This window comes from Chiloscyllium plagiosum, unplaced genomic scaffold (genome assembly GCF_037043375.1).
Source record: "Chiloscyllium plagiosum isolate Xiang-an unplaced genomic scaffold, Cpla_swu_hap1 HiC_scaffold_14, whole genome shotgun sequence".
NCBI lineage: Eukaryota > Metazoa > Chordata > Chondrichthyes > Orectolobiformes > Hemiscylliidae > Chiloscyllium > Chiloscyllium plagiosum.
The window spans coordinates 25,936,364-25,963,682 of NW_028270152.1; the positions used below are offsets into that span (position 1 = coordinate 25,936,364).

The 27,319-nt window shown below is 40.0% G+C and overlaps 1 protein-coding gene across 5 annotated transcripts in view; it reads right to left on the bottom strand.

Moving 5' to 3' along the window:
• The window catches only part of cenpp (centromere protein P), a 348,725-nt gene that overhangs the window by 276,379 nt on the left and 45,027 nt on the right, over window positions 1-27,319 (bottom strand). For all 5 annotated transcript variants that reach the window (XM_087994221.1, XM_087994222.1, XM_087994225.1 and 2 more), the window contains exon 5: window positions 20,404-20,492. In XM_087994221.1, coding sequence (XP_087850347.1) covers window positions 20,404-20,492 — 89 coding nt within the window. The remainder of the gene's footprint in view (window positions 1-20,403; window positions 20,493-27,319) is intronic.

Here is a 27,319-nt window from a genome sequence, read left to right on the forward strand (position 1 = left end):
AATCTAATCAACAACAAATACACCAAGAGAAGTCTGATATAATTAGAAATTCACATTAAATAAGCAAATCTGAAAAAAAATGAGCTAATCATGTCTCCTAAACTAAAAGAATGATGGTGACAAGGCACTGTGGTGACAAGGCACTGTGTGTGCTTCAGTTGGAGGTCAGAGTCGAAGAGTGTGGTACTGGAAAGGCACAGCTGGTCAGACAATATCCGAGAAGCAGGAGAATCAACATTTTGAGCACATTCATAGTGAAGGGCCCCGCCCACAGAATCAAATGATGCACTGCCTGGACCAGAGTTCAGGGATACCATCTATCAGGCTACGTTTCAATTTAGAAAGGGTTAATGACGCCTATGTTTCAATGGTACAGTGCGCAGAAAGAAGAATTTCAGAAGAAACAGCACACCAGCAACTGATGACAGGTATCCCACTGTGAATCAGCAGTGTCCAGTGCTTTGTTCACTGTCATTTCTTTTGCACTCGATTTGATACCTAAACAAATTTATATATTTTGTTTAAACATGCTAGTGCTTGGAGTGATTCAGTATTTGGACCCTGAACTTTACAAATTAATGTTAAATTGAATTTCTTCCGAATCACTTTTGACCCTGAAAGTAGGCCTAATCTACCCCATTACAGGATCATTCTTGTGGGTCTCTTCTGGACCCTCTCCAATGCCAACAGACGTAAGCAGCTTAACAGTGCCTTCAATTTTTGCAGAGAGGCGATGGCCTAGTGGATAATGTTCTGGAAACGTGGATTCAAATCCTGTCCCAGTAGATGGTGAAATTTTAAAGTCAATTAAAAAAAATCTGGAATTAGGAGTCTAATGATGATCATGAATCCATTGTCGATTGTCGGAAAAACCTGTCTGGTTCACTAATATCCTTTAGAGAAGGAAAACTGCCATTCCTCCCTGGTCTGCCCCATATGTGACTCCAGACCCACAGCAATGTGGTTGATTCTAAACTGCCCTCTGATCAATTAGGAATGGGCAATAAATGCTAATTAGTCAGTGATGCCCTCAACCAGTGAATGAATTTTTTAAAAAGTAGATTTCTAACAGGGCAAGTTTGACTTCAGTGGATGGTAAACAAAAAGAGTTTGGACCTTTTGGCTAAAAGTCAGGGATGACTTATACACAGGTTTCAGCTGTTTGGGTCCTAAACTCTATGAATCCTGCCCAAATTCTCTCAATCTCTCTTGCTCCTTTACATCATTTCTTAATACATTCCACATTGTCCAATCATTCAGTCACCTATCTTAATATCTCGTTATGTGGCTTGGACCAAACCTAATATGATATTGCAACTGTGAAATGTCCTGCGACATTTCAAAACTCTAAACAATGCTATATAAATGCAATTTACTATTGTTGGTGATGGTGGTGGTTCCTCCTTTTTAGGGGGAAATGTTTAAACTTGGTATCGTAAAAAAGCACTTCACATCAGTTTCATTAATAAGGGCAAAGAGTACAAGAGCAAGGAAATAATGTTGAATTATTTTACCTCAATTGTGTGCAGTTATGTGTGACATATTACAGGAAGGACGTGAAAGTATTGTACAGAGTGCAGAAATGGTTTCAAAGAATATGTGGGGTGGTACGTGGTTAGCACTTCTGCCAGGAACCTGGGTTCAATTCCAGCCTCAGGTGACTGTCTGTGTGGAGTTTGCACATTCTCCCGTGTTTGCGTGGGTTTCCTCCGAGTGCTCTAGTTTCCTTCTACAGTCCAAAGATGTGCAGGTTAGGTGAATTGGCCATGCTAAATTGCCCATAGTATTCAGGGATATGGAGGTTAGGTATATGTAGGTTAGGAGTAGAGGGAATAGGTCTGGGTGGGTTATTCTTCAGAGGGTCCATGTGGATGTGTTGGCCGAAGAGCCTGTTTCCACACTGTAGAGATTCTCGATTCAAGAAAAAAATTCCATTATGAGGACAAGTTGAAGAAGCTGGGACTGTTCCCCTTAGAGAGAAGGTAGATCAAAGGAGATCTGATGGAAATTTACAAATTATGAATGAACTGGATAGGGTATATAGAGAGAAGCTATTCTTCCTCAAAAAAGGTACAAGAAGATGGCATAGATTTAAAGTGAGCAAAGGAAGCAACTGTGAAGTGATGTAATCTTTTTCAAAGAGTGGGTAGTTAGGGTATGGAGTAACTGCCTGGAAGTGTGGTGGTGGTAGGTTCAAATGGAGCATTCAAGGAATTGGATAATTACTTGGATAAAAATATGTAAATGCGCAAAGACATGGGATAGAAGCAAGACATTAGTAATAGGTAATGGTATTCATTTAACAAGTTGGTGCAGGCACAGTGTGTCAAATGGTCTCCTTCTGTGCCCTAACACTTTGGTTCTGTAGCAAGTAACCAGATAAACAAAAATTTGACCCGCAAACCTTAGAATAGGCTGACTAACCATAATTTATATGAATTTCCTGTATATGGTTTTTTTTCCTCTCAAATGTTTCAGCCAATGGTCAATGAACATATGAAGTATTAAAGTTTATGTTGAGAAAGTTTCATTGAAATGGCAAAAGGCATGGCTAAAATATTAAATGAATGCCACACTAAAATAGGTAAGGGAATCTTTTAACAGGATAGCAGTAAACAGAAAAAAAATTAAACATTAGCTTAAACGAAAGTTGGTATGCACTCAAAATTAATATAAAGAAGCCAACCAAGGATAAGTTTGGTCCATTTCTGTTTTTGATTTTTATAAATGACCAAGACCCAAGCTGAGAAGTAGCCTGTAAACTTTGGAAATGGTATGAAACTGGGCAAAGTGTTGGACAATGGTGAGGATAGCTCTGAACTTTAGCATTCTAGGCAAGGTGGTGAAATGGAAAGAAGCATGGCAGATCGAGTTCAAAACATAGGAATGAGAAGCAATGAACTTTGGGAAGATCAATACATAAGGACAGCATACTATTAATGGGGTGGCGCAGTGGCTCAATGGTTAGCCCTGCTGCATCACAGCACCAGGGACTTGGGTTCAATTCCACCCTTGGACAATTGTCTGTGTGGAGTTTGCATATTCCCCCGGTGTCTGTGTGGTTTTGCTCAGGTGCTCCAGTTTCCTCCCACAGTCCAAAAATGTGCAGGCTATGTGGATTGGTCATGCTAAATTGACCAGTGTCCAAGGATGTTCGGGCTAAGCAGACTAGCTATGGCAAATGCAGGGTTGCAGGGATAGGGTCGGGGGGTTAATCTGGGTGAGATGCTCTTTGGAAGGTCAGTGAGGACTCAATGGGCTGAATGGCTTGCTTCCACACTGTAGGGATTCTATGATTAATGGCAGTATGCCAATAAATGTGTTGAGAACTTGGAGTTCAAATTCAGAACCCCCTAAAAGGTGAAAGGATAAGTTCGTAAAGTGGTTGCAAAGTGTGTAGTTTTCATGGATTTATAAATAAAGGAACAAACGTTAAAGGGAGATGATGCAAAAGTTGGAAATCACATAATCAATAAGACAGTCTGTACTATCAAATTCTATTCATCCAGATTTCATCCTTCTTCAATGGACAGAGCAGAACTAGTAGGAAAAGATCCCATATGAAACTTAATTACATGGATATGAAAATCATATTTGAATGAAGCAGTGTGCTTTGAAAAAATTTTATACTCTTAGGAAAATTTTAAAACACCTAAATCTTGGCTAAGATTTACCAATGAACCACATGTAATTTTCCTTCACAGTTTTTGCCAACGTAAAGTCCTCATTCAGCTTAACATTTTCCAGATGGGTCTAAATGTTGCCATGTTACATAACTGTTTGGCACACTATAAATGCAAAGCAACTTCTTTTAGACACACAGTAATCAGTACACAACACTTTCCACATTTTCATGTGACTCTGATTGCAAAGAAATTATTAAAGAAAGGAATTCCAAGGGTAACATGGTTTATACAGAAATCATCTCTTCCATACTGCAAAAACCACTAAAATATTTTAAATTTGGACAGATTTTTACCATATAATTCAGCCACCATTACATAGAAACAACTGTTTTCCTTCCCCAAAACAAAACTGCAGACATGAAATAAGTGATTAGCAGCTGCCATAATAAAAGTACAGATGTTTACAACACTTTTTGCTGGTTCTGGACTTTTCTTTCAGCAAATCTGTATGAACCTGGACTGCAAATTGCCAATCCATAATCTTATAGTTATACTTTCTGAAAGGAATGTCTGTTTTACTTTGAAAAATAATTTGCATTTATATGACAACTTCGATGAAGAAAATGTCTTTAAAGTTCTTCACGGAATTCTGATTGAATGAAAATGGATTGCACGATTAAGTAAATATTTAAAAGGGGTGAAAGGAAAGGGATTTCAGGAACATTTTGAGCGGGGTGGAGAAGTAGATGGTTTGAAGAACAGAACTTCAGTGTCTTGAGGCAATATGATTCCAGTGCAGAACCGATTAACTCCTAGATCATCGCATCCTCCAGAGATTGTAATAATGACCCTCAAGACAAGTGGAATTCTGTCTCATGATAACTATTGCAATCACATTCTGGTCCTAGCAAAGTACAGAGATGGCTCCACAGAAGAAAGCATTGTAGACTAGTTATTAATCTACAATGTCTGTGTTACAGGACTTATGTGATAGCTCTCAAGAACCAATCTCTGCCTCAAGACAATATCCACTTGGGCAACAAAGTTAGCACGCCATGTTCTTCATTGTTTTCATAAGCAGCATGTCATCAACAGAGTTGCATGAATTTTCAGATGAAGTTGCTCTGGCAATATCAACTCCAAAACACAGAGTTCATCTTGAATGGAGACCGAAACATCAGGGAGGAATATTTCCAGAAATGAAGGTTCATAAGAAGAAACAATAGTAATTTAATTACGTCTCAACAACACTGAACACAATATGAAAGCAACCTTTTTTTAAAAATTCCTTCATGGGATATGGTTGTTACTAGGTGGATGAGCATAATTGTCCATTAATAGTTGCCTTTGACAAGGTGGTGGTGAGCTGCCTTCTTAACTGTTGCAGTCCATTTGACATTAGTAGACTCACAGTACCATTAAGGAGGGAGTTTCAGGATTCTGACTTAACGACACAAAAGGGATAGTGATACACTTCCAAAAAAGGCTGGTGACATGCTTAGAGGGGATCTTGCAGGTGATGTTGCTCCCATGTATCTGCTGCCCTTGTCTTTATCGATGGCTATGGTTTGGAGCTGCTGTCAAAAGGCGCTTTTTTTCCAGTTCTAATTACCTTGCCTTCTTTTGAGTTCTAATTGCCTAGAAATATCTTTCTACTTTCAACAGCTTAAAAGTTTCTACACAACCATCCCTACTGCTTCGGTGAAACTGTTCTTCTGTTCTGAGCTGAACTTGAATTGCTATTGACTGTGACAATATGAATGGTTTTAAGAGGTTTGGTTTTTTCGGAAATGAAGCAAGGTTGAGACAGAGGTGCCACGCAGTCTGCTCCAAAGCCAGTAAAGTAAATATCTTCTGAGGCACTGGGGTTTTTTAAAAAAAAGTTGGGGTCAAGCTTCCACAGAACCAGGATTATTATTTTAAATTTTAGCCTTCAGTCGCAGTTGCTGGGATCATGAAGCATAATGTAGAAGCTCTCAGTCCTCTCCTTGTTAAACAAAAAGCTGGGGTTTCTCTTCCTGCTACTAGAATTGTACAAGAGGCAGTCTATTTTACTGAACTTGCTTTTGCCAAGAGTGTGTTTATGGGACTTTATGATACTGGAACAGTTCACTAATATTGGCTAATATTAATATATATATAATTTTACCAAGCATTTCAATAGAGTTATGGGAAGTGAGGTATTTGCATCACTATTTGAGGAGATATTTGGGGAGTATAGTAAGGTGAAGAGAGTCATCTTAAGTCAGACGAGCTAGTACCAAAAGCCGACAAACAACATTTTAAGAATCTAAGCAGGGTACTTGGTCAAATGTACATCAAGTTTGAAAGGATCAAATAAAGCAATTTTCAGGCGGATAAGGGCAATGAAAATAGATCAAATATTTGATCATCTCATATGAACACTTTGGAGGAGTTAAAAATTCATTTCCTGAAAGAGTATGAACTAATGTGGAAGAGCTGAGAGTTAAGACAGAGAGTTAGTAGTTGAAATGGCATAGGCTTATGAGTTGGTTCATCAATCAAAGTTTGGCTTCCAACATAAATTTCAATCTGTGAGGTACAGACATTGGGAAGACAGAAATCCTTGTGTGCAAGGGAAAAGGAGATCTCATTGAAAATAGTAAAGATAGCTTACCACAGGATAAAAAGGAGACCCACGGGGAGGGGGAGTAAAAATGCTTGTGTTTTCCCGTAAAAAATCAGGCCTCATAAAGTAACAGTGTTAGAAAAAGCATTGGGAAAAATGTGAAAAAAAAGGATAAGCCAGTGAATTTTGAACAAGTGACAAAGGAATGCACAGTGGAAGCTAAAAATACTGCAAAAAAAATCTACAACCGTGTCAGGGGTTGGTTGAAAAGAACATGCCAGATCTCCTTATTTACTTGTATGGGTAAGGTTTATTCTTTGCGTGCCAGAAGGAGTAGGTTAAGAAATTAAGATTTTATGAGATACTGGAGCAAGTCAATCTTTGATGATGAGAAATGAGAAAATATATAATTCAAAGGAGTATTGGTAGAAAAAGTGGTAATATGTGGAATTCATGGTGAAAAGAGAAGTGTTTCATTATATGTAGTGAGGTTGGAGAGTCCTTTGAAAAGTGATGGTTGTGATAGGAGTAATAGAGAAAACTCTGATCCAGAGATACAGTTTATCCTCAGGAATGACAGAGATGGATCACAGATGAAAATGATGGCTACTATCATTTAAAAACCAGTGAAAAATCAGGCAATTGAGATGTTACAGCAAGTATATCCTGGGTTTCTTCCTGACTTTGTGGTAATAAGGTTACAAAGCCACAGTTTGAAGCAGGAGGAGAAATCAAGGAGTAAAGGTAAGGATGTTGAAATTCAGTTATCAGAAACTAGGTTTGCTCAAATGGTTGAGAAAAAACAAGAACAAGTGAAGGACAAAGTGGATATTTTTAGTTCAGAGAATTTAGCTGAATTACAACAGTAAGAGGAAAGCCTAAAGCAATTGTATTAAAAACCATACAGAGAAGAAGGAATTTAATTTAGATAAATGCGAGGTGCTGCACTTTGGGAGAGCATGTCTTAGCAGGACTTATACATTTAATGGTAAGGTCCTAGGGAGTGTTGCTGAACAAAGAGACCTGGGAATGCAGGTTCATAGCTCCTTGTAAGTAGAGTCACAGGTAGATAGGATAGTGAAAAAGGCATTTGGTATGCTTTCCTTTATTGGTCAGAGTATTTAGTACAGGAATTGGGAGGTCATGTTGAGGCTATACAGGAGGTTGGTTAGGCCACTTTTAGAATATTACACGCAATTCTAGTCTCCTTCCTATCAGAAAGATGTTGTGAAACTTAAAAGAGTTCAGAAAAGATTTACAAAGATGTCGCCAGTGTTGGAAGATTTGAGTTATAGGGAAAGGCTGAATAGGCTGCGGCTATTTTCCCTGGAGGGTCAGAGACTGAAAGGTGTCTCTGACCCTCCAGGGAAAATAGCCGCAGCCTATTCAGCCTTTCCCTATAACTCAAATCTTCCAACACTGGCGACATCTTTGTAAATCTTTTCTGAACTCTTTTAAGTTTCACAACATCTTTCTGATAGGAAGGAGACTAGAATTGCGTGTAATATTCTAAAAGTGGCCTAACCAACCTCCTGTATAGCCTCAACATGATCTCCCAATTCCTGTACTAAATACTCTGACCAATAAAGGAAAGCATACCAAATGCCTTTTTCACTATCCTATCTACCTGTGACTCTACTTACAAGTAGCTATGAACCTGCATTCCCAGGTCTCTTTGTTCAGCAACACTCCCTAGGACCTTACCATTAAATGTATAAGTCCTGCTAAGACATGCTCTCCCAAAGTGCAGCACCTCGCATTTATCTAAATTAAATTCCTTCTTCTCTGTATGGTTTTTAATACAATTGCTTTAGGCTTTCCTCTTACTGTTGTAATTCAGCTAAATTCTCTGAACTAAAAATATCCACTTTGTCCTTCACTTGTTCTTGTTTTTTCTCAACCATTTGAGCAAACCTAGTTTCTGATAACTGAATTTCAACATCCTTACCTTTACTCCTTGATTTCTCCTCCTGCTTCAAACTGTGGCTTTGTAACCTTATTACCACAAAGTCAGGAAGAAACCCAGGATATACTTGCTGTAACATCTCAATTGCCTGATTTTTCACTGGTTTTTAAATGATAGTAGCCATCATTTTCATCTGTGATCCATCTCTGTCATTCCTGAGGATAAACTGTATCTCTGGATCAGAGTTTTCTCTATTACTCCTATCACAACCACCACTTTTCAAAGGACTCTCCAACCTCACTACATATAATGAAACACTTCTCTTTTCACCATGAATTCCACATATTACCACATAAAATCGTGAGGAGCATGGTTAGAACAAATAGATAACTCCTTTTCCCTGGGGTGGGGGAGTCCAGAACTAGAGGGTATAGATTTAGGCTGAGAGGGAAAGATATAAAAGAGATCTAAGGGACAACTTTTTCACGCAGACGGTGGTTCGTGTATGGAATGAGCTGCCAGAGGAAGTGGTGGAGGCTAGGACAATTGCATTATTTAAAAGACATCGAGATGGGAATATGAAAAGGAAGGGTTTGGAGGGATATAGATCGGGTGCTGGCAAGTGGGACTAGGTTAGGCTGAGATATCTGGTTGGCATGGATGAGTTGGACCGAAGAGTCTGTTTCCGCGCTGTACATCTTTATGACTTGAAGAATCAGTATCCTAGAATGTTACTACCTTTAAAATGAAGTCATGATGGGGAAATGGAGAGCATCACATATTCAGGCGGATGAGAAATAGGCAGAATTTCATAAAGTGGTATTATTGGCAGGTCACTGAAAGGAGGTAATGTGGGTGGCATACAAATTACCGTAGAAGGTCATTTGAGAGGAAGGAAAATTCAAGACAAAATGCAAAAACATTTTTATTGGTCTGGACTGCAGAAGGATGTGGTTGAATTTTACCAGACATGTCACATGCATCAAGTAATTGGAAAACTTCAGGCAATGATAAAACTAGCACACTTAACACACATTTCCTCATTTCAGGAACCTTTCACAAGGGTCTTAATTGATTCTGTTGGACCCTTACTTAAAACAAAAAGTGGGAATCAGTATCTGGTGACCATAATGAATGTGTCTGTTCAATTTCCAGAGGTCATTTCATTACACAGCATCACAGCTAAAAGGATTGTATCAGAGTTATTGAATACTTATGGACTACTCACAGAAGTACAGTCAGATCAAGGGTTAAATTTTACATCAAAATTATTCAAGGAAGAAATGGATAGCTTTGGAGTAAAACAATTCAAATCCACCATGCACCATCCAGAATCACAAGAAGCCTCAGAACAGTGGCATCGCACTTTGAGGGTTTATAGTTAAAATTATCCAGAGGATTGGAATAAAGGAATTCCATTTGTAGCTTTTGTAACTAGGGATGCATCTAATGAATCTACCAAATTCAGTAAATTTGAATCAGTTTTTGGGCATGAGGTGAAAGGACCACTGTAATTTAAAAGAAATTGTTGAGTCAGAGTTCAGTAACTATTTGAAGCTTGTGTCAAATTTTAGGGAAAGATTAAGTAGAATGGGTGAGTTGGCTCATCGACATTTAAAAGTAGTACAGCATGAGATGAAGCAGGAAACATACCAGAATTTATTTAAAAATCATAATTCTGTTGTAGGAGACAAAGTGTTAGTATTACTACTAGTGATATATGAATCTTTAAAGGCAATGTTTTGTGGGCCTCATCAAATCGAAAGGAAATTGAGTGAGGTGAATTATTTTATAAGAGTGCCAGATAGAAAGAAACGGCAAAGCATGTCATTTGATTATGCTCAAAAGATATCTTGGTAGGGAAGGAATGCAAAAAGAAAACGTGTTACTGGTTACATCACAGTGTGGAGAACCAATGTCAGAGAATTCTGAATTGACATTTTTCAAATTAAATTGGACAATGAGGAAGTTCTGAAAAATTGTGATAAATTATTGAGTTACCTTCCAGAGGAAAATTGGAATAATCTGAAAGAGTTATTACTATAGCATGGGGAAATATGTGGGAATAAGCTGGGAAGCACTAATCTAATTATGCACGTGGAAAATTTAGGAAATGCTGTTCCAATTAAGCAACATCTTAGAGTCATAGAGATGTACAGCAGGTAACATCATCAGTGAGCCTCCGAATGAAGTATTGGTGGCATGGCCCACTTTCTATTTATGTGTTTAGGTTTCCTTGGGTTGATGATGTCACTCTCCCCTACATCAAAGACATCTCGCAAATGACTACCAAACTACTCAGGCCTCTTGGCGTCATGGTAGCCCACAAATCTACCAACACACTAAAACAGCAGCTAGTGAACTTGAAAGACCTTATATGGACAACAAGCAAAACAAATGTCATTTACAAAATTCCTTGCAGGAACTGTAACAAACACTATATTGGACAAACAGGCAGAAAACTAGCCACCAGGATACACGAACATCAACTAGCCACAAGAACACATGATCCACTCTCACTAGTATCCTTCCATACAGATAAGGAAGGACACCACTTCAACTGAGACAACACATCCATCCTAGGACAAGCCGAACAGAGACACACACGAGAATTCCTCGAAGCATGGCATTCCAACCAGAACTCTATCAACATTTACCACCCGCTGAGAAAAAGAACCGGAAATGACATCACCATGGGAAATGCATCACCAACCAAAGAAACTGAAACACATACATAGAAAGCGGGCCATGCCACAAGTGCTTCACCCGGAGGCTCACTGATGATGTTACCTAGTATGGTGATAAAACGTCTGAAAACAAACCTTCCAGCTCAGTGAGCAAACCGACATCTACAAACGCCAACCAAGTTTGAATTTAGTATATTGACAATCTTAAAAGTCAATGACACAATCTAATGCTTTGGGGGGTATAGGACTAAGGAAAATTGAACAGTTGAGAGGAGAACTGCCAAGCCACCAGTATGTAAAGACAGCCCATAAAATAGCTCTCTTAAAGGTACCTTTATCAATCAGTAACCTGTGAAGTAGGATCGCCAAGAAGAAGAAAAGAAGACCTGAATACAGAGAAGAACCGAAAGCTGACTGGTTTTGAGATAAGACGTTTAGTTTTGTAAATCTTAATTGAGGATGTAATTGAACTAGTATTGTAGAAGGGGAAGGTTTAAGATAGGTGAGAGGAAGGAGTTTTAATTGGTGTGAGTTAATTATTCTCTGTTGTACTTTAAGAAATAAAGTTGTTAATTTTTACTTTAAATAATTATTGGCCTCTTGAATTTTTACAGATTATTGCACGGGTATCAATCTTTTCTGTGTTGTTGGTGTCAATTAAGCAAGGGGGTTTACCCCATACCATAACAAAACAGGTAAAGCATTGGAAGAATATTGGGAAAGTAGGACCAATCTGAAAAGGGAATTAAGAGGGCTAAAAGGTCATGAAATATTTTTAGCAAACAGGGTTTAGGAAAATCCCAAAGTCTTTTATTTGTATATAAGGTACAAGAGGATAAATAGAGAAAGAGTTGGCCTACTCAAGGACAAAGGAGGAAAGTTATACATGGAGTCAGAGAAAATTGGTAGGATTCTTAATAGGTACTTTACGTCTGTATTCACTGAGGAGAGGGACATGATAAATGTTGACGTTAGGGATGGATATTTGATTACTCTAAGGCATAAGGAGGGGAAAAGTGTTGGGTATTCTAAAAGGCATTAAGGTGGACAAGTCCCCAAATCCAGATGGGATCTGTCCCAGGTTACTGAGGGGAGCGAAGAGGAAATAGCTAAGGCTTTAACAAATATCTTTGCAACATCCTTGAATACAGATGAGGTCCCAGAGAACTGGAGAATTGCTAATATTGTCCCCTTGTTTAAGAAGAGTAGCAAGGACAATCCAGGTTTTGTACACATCTTACCAACTTAATAGAATTCTCTGAGGAAGTGACAAAGTTGATTGATGAAGGAATTGCTATAGATGTCATATACATGGACTTCAGTAAGGCATTTGATAGGTTTCTTTGTGCAGGCTGACGGAGAAACTGATGTCGCATGGGGTCCAGGGTAAACTAGCTAGATAGGCAGAGAACTGGCTGGCAATAGGAGACAGAGAGTAGTAGTGGAAAGGAGTTTCTCAATAATGGAGAACTGTGACCACTGGTGTTCCACAGATCCGCTGGGATCACTGTTGTTTCTGATATATATAAATGATCCGGAGGAAGGTGTAGGCGGTCTGATTAGCAAGTTTGCAGATGAGTCAAAGCTTGATGGAGTAGCAGATAGTGATGGGGACCATCAGAGAATGCAGCAGAATAGAGATAGATTGGAGAGTTGGGCAGATAAATGGCAGATGGAGTTTCAGTCCGGGCAAATGCAAGGTGATGCATTTTGGAAGATCCAATTCAAGTCTGAACAATACGGTGAATGGAAAAGCCCTGGGGAAAATTGATGTACAGACAGATCTGAGTGTTCAGGTCCATTGTACCCTGAAGGTGGCAATGCGGGTCGTTAAGAGTGGTCAAGAAGGCATACGTCATGCTTTCCTTCATTGGACAGGGTATTGAGTACAAGAGTTATGTAAGACTTTGGTTTGGCCACATTTGGAATACGGCGTACAGTTCTGGTCGTCACATTACAAAAAGGATTTGGATGCTTTGGAGAGGGTGCAGAGGAGGTTCACCAGGATGTTGCCTGGTATAATGGGCGCTAGCTATGAAGAGAGGTTGAGTAGATTTGGATTATTTTCATTAGAAAGACTAAGGTTGAGGGGGGACCTAATTGAGGTCTACAAAATCATGAGAGATAAAGATAGGATGAATAGCAAGACACTTTCCCCCAGAGTGGGGTTTCAATTACTAGAGGTCACGAGTTCAAGCTGAGAGGGGAAAGGTTTAAGGGGGATATGTGTGGATAGTTCTTCATACAGAAGAAAATGGTGGATGGCTGAAACACATTGCCAGTGGAGGTAGTAGAGGTGGGCACAATAGCATCATTTAAGATGTATCAAGACAGATACGTGAATGGGATCACAGGGATACAGGTCCTTGGAAAATAGATGACAGGTTTACATAGAGGATCTGAATTGGGACAGGCTTAGAGGGCATAAGGGCCTGTTCCTATGCTATAATTTTCGATGTTCTTTGCTGCTTGATGGCACTGATGATGACCAGTTCCATGTCTTTGTGGATGCTCGAGAGTTGACTGATAGAATGGTAATTGGTTGCATTAGATTTGTTTGTTTTTCATGAACAAGATATACCTGGGCAATTTTCTACATTGTTGGTTAGATGCGAATGTCCTAAGACCATAAGACATAGGAATAGCCCATCAAGTCTGCCATTCAACGAGATCATAGCTGAGCTGTTAATCATAACTTCATTTTCCTACCTTTTCTCCATAACCCTTGATTCTCCAATTAAACACCTGTCTATCCTTAAATACAGTTAACATTCCAGTCTCAACAGCCATCTAAGGTAAAGAATTTTAGAAATTCATGACCTTCTGAGAGAAGAGATTCCTCATCTCTGACCTAAATTAGTGACTTCTCATACTGATCGTATACTAGATTCTTCCACAAGGGAAAACAACCTCTCTGCATCTATCTTGTCAAGTCCCCTATGATTCTTGTATGTTTCAATACGGTTACCTCTCATTCTTCTAAAATCCAATGAGTGCTGGCCTAATCGATTCACCTTCTCCTCATAATAAAATCTCTCCATATCTGAAAGTAATCTAGTGAAATGTCTCTGGACTGCTTCCAGTATATTTCTTTAGTCGTGGGGACAAAAACTCAAGAGGTCGAGCAGCATCTCAGAGTCATAGAGATGTACAGCACAGAAACAGACCCCTCACTGCAACTCGTCTATGCTGACCAGATATCTTAAATTATCTAGTCCCATTTGCCAGCACTTGGCCTGTATTCCTCTAAACGTTCCCTGTTCGTTTACCAATCCAGATGCATTTTAAATATTGTAATTGTCCCAGCCTTCACCACTTCCTCTAGCAGCTCCATCCATAAAAAAAACCAACCTCTGCGTGAAAATATTGCCCCAGGTCCCTTTTAAATCATTCCCCTCTCACCTAAACCTCAGGTAAGAGGGGAAAGATATAAAAGGGACCAGCATTTGGATGGGTATTTGAATAGGAAGGGTTTAGAGGGATATGGGCCAAGTGCTGGCAAATGGGACTAGATTAGGTTAGGATATCTGGTCGGCATGGATGAGTTGGACCAAAGAGTCTGTTTCCATGCTGTACATCTCTATGACTCTGTGAAGTCTAGTTCTGGACTCTGCCATCCCGGGTGTCTATTTACCCTATTCATGCCCCTCATGATTTTATAAATCTCTGTAACGTCATCCCTCAACCTCCGACATCCTTGGAAAACTGCCCCAGCCTATTCAGCCTCTCCCTATAGCTCAAAGCCTCCAACCCTGGTAAGATCTTTGTAAATCTTTTCTGAACCCTTTCAAGTTTCACAACATCCCTTCCTGTCCGAGGTTTAGTTAGTTAAGTTTGCAGATGTCACCAAAATTGGAGGTGTAGTGGACAGCAAAGAGGGCTACCTCACAGTACAATGGGATCTTGATTAGATGGGCCAATGGGCTGAGGAATGACAGATGGAGTTTAATTTTGACAAATGTAAGGTTCTAAATTTTGGAAAGCCAAATCAGGGCAGACTTATACACTTAATAGTAAGGTCCTGAGGAGTGTTGCTGAACAAAGAGAACTTGGAGTGAAGGTTCATATTTCCCTGAAAGTGGAGTCACAGGTAGATAGGATAGTGAAGAAGGCATTTGGTATGCTTTCCTTTTTTGGTCAGAGCACTGTGCATAGGAGTTGGCAGGACATGTTGCGGCTTTACAGGACATTGGTCCAACCATTTCATTGCGTTCTAGGTCTGATCTGACAAGTGCCTTGTATAATGTTAGCAACAATTCCTTATTCTTATATCCCATTCCCTTTGAAATACAATCCAGAGGCCAATAGTCCTCTTTCCTCCTCTATTATCTAATTAACCTTTGCTAGCTATTTTGTGGCTCATATAGCCAGATGCCCAAATCCCTCTGTGTTGCAGCTTTTGGTTATCTGTCCATTTAAATAATATTTAGTTCTTCCCTTCTTCCTGTCAAAGTGCATAACCTCACATTTTCCAACATTATATTTCAAATAATGTTGCCAAATTATTGACAACTCGTTTAACCTGCCAATATCCCTCCACAGTTTCCTAATGTCATCCTCACTACCTGCCTTCCCTCCTATTCTTTGTATCAGCCACAAACTTGGCATCAGTACAGTCACTTTTCTCATTCAAGTCAATTATATAGATAGCAAATAATTCTGGCTCCAGATCTGATCCTGGCGGAATATCCCTTATGAAGTATCCATATGTTTGGTACTCTTATTGAATGTCTTTTAGAAATCCAAATATATTACATCCATTGGTTCCCCTTTAACAATTCTGCTTGTTACAGGAATAACGGTACAGTTTGACCACAGGGCACGGCTAGTTCTAGCAAACCTATTCAGATTGATGGATGCCCAGTTTTGAACAGGTTCAAAGTCTGTTCTCTTTTGTACAGTGATAGGACCACAGAAAACAATGAGGCTATCCTCAATATGAAGACAGGACATCATCTCAACAATAACTGTGCAACAGTCATGCCTACCAACACTGTCATGGTTGGTGGGTACATTTGGTGAAAATAAAGTTAAGGATCAATTTCACTCTTGTTGGTTCCCTCACCACATGCCAGAGACCCACTCTCCCTGTTATACTATTTCAGCCTTGGCCTGCTCGATCAGTAGTACTGTTATGGAGCCTCTATGTGTGATGATCTTTGATATCCCGACCCAGAGCAGATTCTGTGCACTTCCCACCCTCCATGTTCTTCCAATGGGGTACCAGGTCTGATCTGGAACACTGATATGGTATAGTTCAAAATGGAGTAATACTTAATAATAATTGATCACCCAGAGGTGGGTAGGGAGGTTGGATGTGGTGCGTGTGTAATAGGGAGGAGGTATCCTCGTCCATGTTTGACCTGATGCCATGCGATCACATGAGTTTGGAGTCAATGTTGAGGACTCCTATGGGAACTTCTTCTCAATTATATGTCACTCTACTTCCATTTCTGATGCGTGTATCTTGCAAGTGGGACAGGACTAGTGAGTGGTATCTAAGGCATTGTCCATTTGTATGCAGAATTGAAATTGTAAAATCCAATTAACATTTACTAAAAAAAAGTGACAAATTGTGGTCAAACACAGAGTACATCAAATGGCCACTGCAGTCAAGGCAGATCACATAGAATTCTCAGTATGTCTCCCACGACTGCCCCCAAGTGAACCGTCAGATCTCATTAGACTTTACAAGTGATTCCAATTGTTCACTGTTGAAACCCGAGCTTTGGAACTACCTCAAATTCCACTCAATCACAGACTGTCTTAATGTTTCCTCATGTTCTGATAGTTTACATTCCCAATCGGGACTACACTTTCCCGATTCTTCAAAATGCACTCAAGCCCATATTCATAAATCAAATTCAACTTTTCACTGAAAGTTGGGTCTACCAAACTGGTCTTACTATGTTTCTCCAAGCTCTAAAGCTGCACAAAGCAAAAATGACTTTTGGGGTCCTCTGATCCTCACTTTCAGATGCACTGAACTATTAATGGTAGTTTCGAATCTCCCAGAGCTCCTGAGCCCGAGACACAAAATTTGGTGCACCATCAAGCATCTCATTCTTCACACTAGTTTTAATGGCTCGAACCTCCTACAGCAGCACATTTTCAGGAGGGATCCTCTTCTACCTGCGCATAAGCACTTGACTGACTAACAGTTGTCCCCTCTAACTGCCCCTGCCCAACTTCCTAATATTGACTGTTCAGTAACTATTGAACTATTCTGAGTGACCTGCTGAAAGCTTCACAAAATACCCCAACTCCATTGCCACACAGAATCAAATATAATGATTTGGAAGTGATACTTAACAACTTCTTGGAACTTTCTGTTTGCTGGCTTACACAATATAAAATGGATACAAAAAGATTTTATCAAAACTTGCACTCTTGAAGCATCTGCACAAACTTCTCAGTCTCTGCTAAAGGGAAGGAATATTACTCCAGTATATGAGTGGGGCAAGACTGTTTCAAGGACAACAACAGTAACTGCAAAAACTGTTGCAGAATCTATCTGCTTGGCATTGTGGAAAAAATATTTGCCCATCCTCCCCTATCTGACTACATAGCTTAGTTGAATGCATCTACCATAAATTCCAGTCTGTTTTCAGAACTGAAAGATCTACAATGGACATGATCTTCTCAGTCCAGCCGTTGCAGTAGGAATGTGCACCCAAAGGAGTCATGAAATATTGCCTTCATTGATACAAGACAGCAGAAACAAAGCCAAGCACTGAGTATGCTCAAAATGTAGAATGCTGTCAAGAAGTCAAAGTTAAAAGCATTCGATCTGAATGCATGAAGCATTTTCAACAGGGTGGATGATCTAAAGGTACAAATGGAGATATATGGTTGCCATTACAGAATCATAGTTTTCATGCAGGACCGAGGACAGAATATGTAAGTATATTCAATGTTTAGGAAGGACAGACAAGAAGGAGAAAGGTTGTTCTAATAATAAGGTTTGGGATCAGTACATTAGTAAAGAAGGGTTTCAGATTGGAAGCACAATGTGTGGTTGAAGCTACGAATTAGCAAACGGCAACAGACATTGGTTGGAATTATTCATGTTAATGGATAAAGCCAGCAATAATAAGGTAACGTCAGGCCACCAAATAGTGGTGGTTATGTGGGTTATAGTATTAGTCAGGAGTTAAGAGAAGCATAGACTGTGTTAAACAATTGAACACTAAAGCCTTGCTGGATGAGTTTCTTGATAATGTTAGTTAGAGGTGACTCTCTCAAGCAGGATGTTGAGAGGTCAACTAGAGGACAAGATGTTTAAGACTAGTATTATATAATGAAAAACGACGAATTAATGAACTTGAAAAATAACCTTTACAGGCAAATTATCACAAGTGAGACAGTTCAATCTAAAGCAAGGGTGTTAAATATGGACAAGTGAAATTATGAAAACATGAGGCACAAATTGGTTTAGGTGGATAAGGAATAAGGAATTCCACTTAGCACTGAGATGATGAAAATTATTTTTCCTCAGAAACTTGTGAATCTTTGAAATTCTGTACTCCAGCGGATTGTGAAAGCTTGAGTTTTGAGTATATTTAAAGAAGAGATTGATGTTTTTGTGATTACCACTGGAGCAAAAATTTGATGGGATAGTGTTAATAAAAAGCATTGAAATGTTCATACAGCCATGATGATATAAGAAAGATATTAGCAGAATGGCCTACTCCTGTTCCTATGAGCTTTCCAAGACATGCGACCATGTAAGAAGAGATAGTGTATTTAACCTCAGGACAGGAGAAAACTGGCTACCCATTGAAGCTGCTAAATGTGATCCTTCATTCCATGAGGACACAATGGATAAAGCCAGCAATAATAAGGTAACGTCAGAACCCTTTAAGATCTGGAGTAGGATCAAATGAGTCTCTCAAGTGTTCTGCTCTCAACACCCTTTAGGATATCCTTTTCTTAGCTCCTTTCATGTGTTTTCAAGTCATCCACATAGGGTGTCTACTTCCATACTTGCAGTCATAGAATGCAGTTCAAGTTTACCCAATTGATAACCATTGCATCAAGGTGCATTAAGTCATTATCAGAAAGTCACTTTTCACTGACAATACTGTAATATCTTTCTACACAGGAATATCTTCAACAGCAATTGGACTGATGTTTCCATGCCAACAAGAAGTGTTTGATTTGACTGTTAACATCAAGACGACAAATCTCACACTTTGGGGTGTCAGCATACCATCAGTTATCAGCATTGACAATGTGGCACTGGTAGTGTCTAGCTTCGACAATCACCAGCAATTGGTCATACAAACTAAAGAACTGTGGATGCTGTAAATCAGAAACAAAAATAGAACAGGATCACCAGACCCGAAACGTTAACTCCAGTTTCTCTTCACAGATGCTGCCAGACCTCCTGAGCTTTTCCAGTAATTTCTGTTTTTGATTTACAGCATCCACAGTTCTTCCAGTTTTTATTTTGTATTTAACTTACTGCCATATCTTTTCTAGGCATGCCAGGTTCACTGGACCTGAAACATTAACTATGATTTCTCTTCACAGATGCTGCCAGAACTACTGAGCTTTTCCAGGAACTGCTGCTTTTGTTTCTAATTTTTGGTTTTTATTTAGTATCTAACTTACTACCACAACTCTTCTAGGCATGCCAACCTTGAAGAAGGTCTGCTCCTCTCTCCAACAAAATTTCCACTAGCAATTTGTCACCTGACTGAAATCAAACATGCACTGCCAGAGCTGGAGCTGTTATGTTGAAGTGATGTACAAGGCAGTTGGGCAATAGCACCCTGACACAGAACATTAAACTCTAAATCAGTCAAGTTTGCTTCCTCAGAACACACATTTACAGTAATGGGACAAGTTTTGTTGGGCAGAACAAAAGTTTGAACAGTTTCCACTACCACCAAATCAGACATATCCTCATTTTTAGCATAGCAAAGTCAGCAGGTAGATTTTTGTTTGGTGAAGGAATCTAAAGTTATCAGAAGTAGATGGGAATTTGAAACTCAAACTGATTAATCATGATCTTATGAATGGTTAGGCAACTTGGAGGAGCCAAATGGTCTACCTCTGCTGCTAGCTCATGCTATTATAGAGTCACTGAGGTATAAAATCGTACAGCATGGAAACAGACCCTTCAGCCCAACTCATCTATCACACACTTAGTAGTCCTACTTGCCTGCATTTGGTCCATATCCGTCTAAACCTTTCCTATTCATGTACCTGTCCAAATGTCTTTAAATATTGTAATTGTACTAGTCTCCACCACTTCCTCTGGCAGCACATTCCATACACACGGCACCCTCTGAGTGATAAAGTTGCCCTCAGGTCCTTTTCAAATCTTTCCCTTCTCACCTCAAAACTCTGCCTTCTAGTTTTGGACTCCCCTACCCTTGGAAAAAGGCCTTGGCTAGTCATCTTATCTCTGTCCTTCATTATGAATGCACTGAGACTCAAAAGCAAGGTATCTTGAATATGTAGACATGATAATGATTTCTTCAAAGAGGAGGAGAAGGAAGTGAATATTGGAATAGCTATTTTAAAGACATAAGTAAATATGAACATATCTTTATCTCTGACAAAACAAATTCATTGAAATCTTACCGAGATATGAATTGGCTCAAATCACAAAACTCATTCGATTCCAAAATAATGTTCAGTTCTGTAACAGTGGTAATGACATTTTCTTTAGCCTGAAAGGGAAAATACTCATTTAACAAAATCAGAAACTGCTAGAAAAACCCAGCTGGTCTGACAACATCTGTAGAAAAAGCGCAGAGTTAATGATTTAGATCTTCTTCGACCTTTCTTCAAAAAATATTTTGTCAGTTTCTCAATTTCCAAAAGAACAAATTTAAGAACTTAGGTACAGGCATTTTAAACACTACCCCATAAAGAATTATATCCAATTATAATCTATTCTCACTGCAGTATAGGAATGTTGTGACAATAACTACTCTGTTCACCAGAACTTTTCTTGATTTACAGAAGTTTTTGTTGTTCACATGGCTATAGCTTGTCGAAAGTTGAGCTGGTCTGGTTGACCTGTGTTTAGGTCTATTCCATTATCATTGAGTCTCATTGTCAATTATACCCTTTTGATACAGCTGGCATCCAATGTATGGAAAATGCTCAACATATCCTAGATTTTCTCCTTCAACATATAAAGGTGGTGAAATATTTAACTGACTAGGGCTGGGTTGATATAGAAGTTTTGTTTTGGCAACATTCAGAACAGCATGAATTCCTTATCTCCACACACAGCAACAGCTCGGCAATCCTGTGCATACTGCAGGTCTATAATAATTGGTTTAGTCTGGGCACAGAAATGATTGAGTTTAAAGAATCATCAATTTGGGTAGTATTTAATTCTCATGCGACAGGGCAATTGATCTTTGGTGAGGTGAATAAACAATATCAGACAGATTGTAAAGAGTATGGGAGCTATCATATAGCATTATTTGATAGCAAACTACGTTTAGAAGGCATCTGTTTCATGTTTTCCATATCAAACATTGGCAGTCAAACCAACATGAAGTACTTGCAGGATTATGGTAAGATTCCTTGGATTTTCTTTTTTTCACGAATAGTTTTTGCTCCCATATCCAATTTCACTTTGCCTACACCAACAGCCCCTCAGTTCTTCCTTGCCATCACATCATCCTGCATATCCATGCCCTTCATTCAAATGCTGACAAACTAGATATAAAAATTAACACCATGTTTCTAAGAAGAGAACCTCTGTACTCATATTTTAGGCGCTATGATCCCATTATGTATTCCCAAATCAGGTCAGAGGCTCAGAATACTGCAGCAAATACCTCAACTCCTGACTCCCCAAAATCTGTCCTCCATCTATAAAGTATAATTCAAGAGTTTGATGGAATAATCCCCATCTGGCTGAATGAGTGCAGCATGTGCTTTCATGTCATGTTTCATGTGTTTTCAAGTCATCCACATAGGGTGTCTACTTACATACTTGCAGTAATAGAATGCTGTTTAGTTTTACCCAATTAACATCCATTGCATCAAGGCATTATCAGAAACTCACTTTTCACCAACAATACTGTAATATCTTTCCACAAGGTTGTTGTTATGGGTGACTTCAACTCCCTGATATTGATTGGAACCTCCTTAGTGCAACACTCAAAAAACTTAACACCATCCAAGATCAAGCAGTCCACTTGATTGGCACCAAGCATCTACAAGCATTCACCACCTCCATCATCAACGGTCAGTAGCAGCGTATGATCTCCAAGAAGCACTGCAGAAATTCATCCAAGATCCTTAGATAGAGCCTTCCAAACCCATAACCACCTCAATTTAGAAGGACAACGGAGCTGATACAGGGAAGCACCACCACCACCAAGCCACTCACCATCTGACTTGAAAACATAATGCCATTCCTAAAATACTGGAATTCCCGTCCTAATGGCACTGCAGGTCTACCTACCACACATCGATTGCAGTTGTTCAAGAAGGCAGCTCACACCATCTTCTTAAGGGTAACTAGAGATGGCCAGTGATGCCCACTGCCCATGAGGGAATAAATTTTAAAAATCCATACAAAACCTGGACATCAAATCACAATTCAAACCTAATATTCCATAAGGTTCGATACTATATTCGATTAACATTATACAGAAAACAATTTCAACTATGCAATAACCTGGAAGGTTTAATCCTCATGATGTTGACTGCTATACAGCACATCACTGACTTCTTAAGCAATATACAAAAATGTCATGAACAGGGTCAGGGATGAACGTACAGCCTGGATCAGTACTTGGAACTACAATATTGTGGCCATTACAGAGACTTGGATATCACAGGGGCAGGAATGGTTGCTAGATGATCCGGGGTTTCAATGTTTCAAAAGAAATAGGGAGGGAGGTAAGAGGTGGGGAAGTGGCATTGCTAATCAGGGATAGTATCAAAGTTGCAAAAAGGGAGGTCGTCAAGTAGAGTTTGTATCCTGAGTCAGTACGAGTGGAAGTCAGAAACAGGAAAGAAGCAATCACTTTATTGGGAGCTTTCCATAGAGCCCTGATAGCAACAGAGACACGGAAGAGCAGATTGGGAGGCAGATTTTGAAAAGGTGTAGAAGTAACAAGGTTGTTGTCATGGGTGACTTCAACTTCCCTGATATTGATTGGGATCTCCTTAGTGCTAATAGTTTGGATGGAGCAGATTTTGTCAGGTGTGCCCAGGAAGGATTCCTGACGCAATATCTAGATAGGCCGACTATCGGCCATATTGTATTTGGAGTTTGGCAACAAACCAGGTCAGGTGTCAGATCCCTCGGTGGGAGAGCATTTCAATGACAGTGATCACAACTTCCTGCCCTTTAATACAGTCGTGGCGAGAGATAGGAACAGATGGTATGAAAATTATTTTATGGGGGAGGGGGATTTACAATGCCCTTAGGCAGGAACTGTGGAGCATAAATTGGGAACAGATATTCTCAGAGAAATGCATGAAAGAAGTGTGGAGGTTATTGAGGGAGCACTTGCTGCGAGTGTTGGATAAGTTTGTCCCACTGAGGCAAGGAAGGGACGGTAGGGTGAAGGAACCTTGGATGACAGGAGATGTCGAACATCTGGTCAACAGGATGAAGGAAGCTTACTAAAGATTGAGGAAGCAAGGATCAAACAGGGCTCTAGAGGATTACAAGGTAGCCAGGAAGGAACTGGAAGAATGGACTTAGGAGAGCTAGAAAGGAGCATGAAAAAGCCTTGGCAGGTTGGGTTAAGAAAATCTCAAGGTGTTCTACACTTATGAGAGGAACAAGAGGATGGTCAAAGTGAGGGTAGGGCCGATTAGGGATAGTAGAGGGAACTTGTGCCTCAAGTCGGAGGAGGTAGGGAAGGTCCTTAATAAATACTTTGCTTCAGTATTCACTACTGAGAGGGACCTTGTCATTTGTGAGGACAGCGTAAAACAGGCTGATATGCTCGAACAGGTTGATGTTAAGAAGGAGCATGTGCTGGAAATTTTGAAAAATATGAGGAGAGATAAGTCCCCTGGGCCAGACAGGATATACCCAAGGTTACTACCGGAAGTGAGGGAAGAGATTGCTGTGCCTTTGGCGATGATCTTTGCATCCTCACTGTCCACTAGAGTAGTACTAGACGTTTGGAGGGTGGAAAATATTAGGCCCTTTTTCAAGAAAGGGAACAGGGACAACCATGAGAATTACAGATCAGTCAGTCTTATGTCAGTGGTGGGCAAATTATTGGAGAAGATTCTGAGAGACAGGATTTATGATCATTTGGAAAAGCATAGTTTGATTAAGAGATAGTCAGCATGGTTTTGTGAGGGACACGTCACGTCTCACAAGTCTTACTGAATTCTTTGAGGATGTGACAAAACACATTGATGAAGATAGAGCAGTGGATCTTGTGTACATGGATTTTAGCATGGTGTTTGATAAGACTCCCCATGGTAGGCTCATTCAGAAAATAAGGAGACATGGGATACTGGGAAATTTGGCTGTTTGGATACAGAATTGGCTGGCCCATAGAAGTCAGAGGGTGGTAGATGGAAAATATTCAGCCTGGAGCTCGGAGACCAGTGGTGTTCCGCAGGGACTGTTCTGGGACCACTTCTCTTTGTGAATCATATAAATGACTTGGATGAGGAAGTGGAAGGATGGGGGTTAGTAAGTTTTCTGATGACACCAAGGCTGGTGGAGTTTTGGAAATTGTGGAGGGCTGTTGTAGGTTTCAATGGGACATTGACAAGTTGCAGAGCTGGGCTGAGAAGTAGCAGATGGATTTCAATCTGGAAAAATGTGAAATGATTCATTTTGGAAGGTTGAATTTCAATGCAGATTATAGGGTTAAAGGCAGGATGCTTGGCAGTGTGGAGGAACAGAGGAATCTTAGGTCCACATCCATAGAACCTTCAAAGTTGATAGGGTTGTTAAGAAGGCATTTCGCATGTTGGCTTTCATTAGCAGGGAGAATGAGTTTAAGAGCCGCAAGGTTATGCTCCAGGCTCTGTAAAGCCCTGGTTAGACCACACTTGGAATATTGCATTCAGTTCTGGTAGCCTCATTATAGGAAGGATGTGGAAGTTTTAGAGAGGGTGCAGAGGAGATTTACCAGGATGCTGCCTAGACTGCAGGTTATGTCTTATGAAGAAAGATTGAGGGAGCTAGGGTTTTTCTCACTGGAGCGAAGAAGGATGAGAGTTGAGTTGACAGAGGTGTACAAGATGATGACAGGCATAGATAGAGAGGATAACCAGAGACTTTTTTTCCACGGCAGAAATGGCCATCACGAGGGGGCATAATTTTCAGGTGATTGGAGAAAGGTTTAGAGAAGATGTCAGATGTCGGTTCTTTACACAGAGAATGGTGGGTGCATGGAATGCGCTGCCATCAGTGTTAGTGGAGTCAGATACATTAGGGACATTTAGGTGACTCTTGGAAAGGCACATGGATGACAGTAAAATGAAGGGTATGTAGGTTAGTTTGATCTTAAGAGTAGGACAAAAAGTTGGCACATCGAGGGCCGAAGGGCCTGTACTGTGCTATACTGTTTTATGTTCTATTTGAAAGTATAGATGTATATGTAAGTAAACAGTGCCATCTGCTGCAAGTTACTTTTGGAAAATTCATTGAAATCACAGCATATTAAATATAGTATTGAATGCATATTATACAATGCCAGAATGCTTTTACAACTTGTAAGAATTTGTCACAACCCAATCTTGAGCTGCGAGGGGTGAGCAAGTTTAAATTCTCGTTCAGTGGATAACTAGTCTGGAAGGGGGTTCGACATTGATTTCTACAATTAAAATTATATGAGGTGACATAGCAAAGTTTGATTGTTGCATGTGTTCAATACCATTAAAAATTCTAGCTAACCTTATCTATTTAGTATCATTCCTGTTTGTGAAAGTGTAGATGGCAAAATGTAAGTCATCATGGATACACAGTGGCTCCTGTGTTTAAATTGAGTTGGTCACATATTCCAAATTGTTTGCGTCTGAAAACCAAATGGCAATTTTTGTACATCAGATTCCCTACATTACATTAGATTCCCTACAGTGTGGAAATTGGCCCTTCAGTCCAACAAGTCCACAACGACTCTCTGAAGAGTAACCCACCCAGACCTATTTCCCTCTGACTAATGCCCTTAACACTATGGGCAATTTAGTATGGGCAATTTAGTATGGCCAATTCACCTGACCTGAAAATCTTTGGACTGTGGGAGAAAACCAGAGCACCTGGAAGAACCCCACACAGACACGGGAAGAATGTGCAAACTCCACACAGACAGTCGCCCAAGGCTGGAATCGAACCCAGGTCCCTGGCGCTGTGAGGAAGCAGTGCTAACCACTGAGCCACTGTGCTGCCCTAATTCAAGGGAAAAATTATAGACTTGGATTTTTTTTTCATCTATCCTGATGATTATGTCATACAGTGTAAGACTTAGAAGCAAACCTGAAGATTTGGAATAGAATCAGGCCATTCAGCCCATCACATCTGCTCTGCCATTCGATCAGGGCTGATATGTTCATAGAATCTCTACAGAGTGGACTTATGCCATTCAGCACATTGAGTCTATGCCGACCCTTTGAACACTGTCTCTTCCACACCCACTCCCTTACCCTATCCTCTGTAACTCTGCATATCCTATGGCTCAACCAACTCGCCTGATACTATGGCCAATCCACCTAATCTGCACATCTTTGGACTGTGGGAGGAAACTGAACAGCTCAGGAAACCCACACAGACAGGGCGAGAACGTGCAAACACGAGGGTGGAATCGAACCTGGGTCTCTGGTGTTTGAGGCAGCAGTGTTAACCACTGAGCCACCATGCGGCCCCATATTTTCTGTTTCTCAACCACATTCTCCTGCCTTCTCCCTATAATCCTTGATCCTATTACAAATCAAGAATTAATCTGTCTTAAATACATTCAAAGATTTGGCCCCCACAGTCCACTAAGGCAATGAGCTTCACGGATTAAACGCCTTCTGGCTAAAGAAATCCATTCTTATTTCAGTTCAAAAGATTCGTCCTTCACTGAAGATGTACCTTGGGTCCGAGTCTCTCTTACTCATGGAATCATCTTCTCGATGTCCGCTCTATCCAGGCCTCCCAGTATTCTGTCAATGTCAATCAGAATCCATCCCTCTACCTCCATTCTTCTAAACTCCATCGAGTAAAGATGAAGAATCCTCATTATGACAAATCCTTCATTCCCAGGATATTCTTGCAAACCTCCTCTATACACCTTCCAAGGATAGCAAATCCTTCCTTATATACAGGGTCCCTAATTGATCACAAAATTCTAAATTTAGTCTGACCCGAGCCTCATATTGCTTCAGCAGTGCATCTCTGTTCTTGTATTCTAACCCTCCTGAAATGAGTGCTAACTTGCATTTGCCTTCATACCTACCTACATGTTAACCTTAAGACAGTCCTGCACTTGGACTCCACAGTCTCTTTGTACTTCAAATTCCCAAAGCCTTTCCTCATTTATAAAATAGACTATGCCTGCATTCT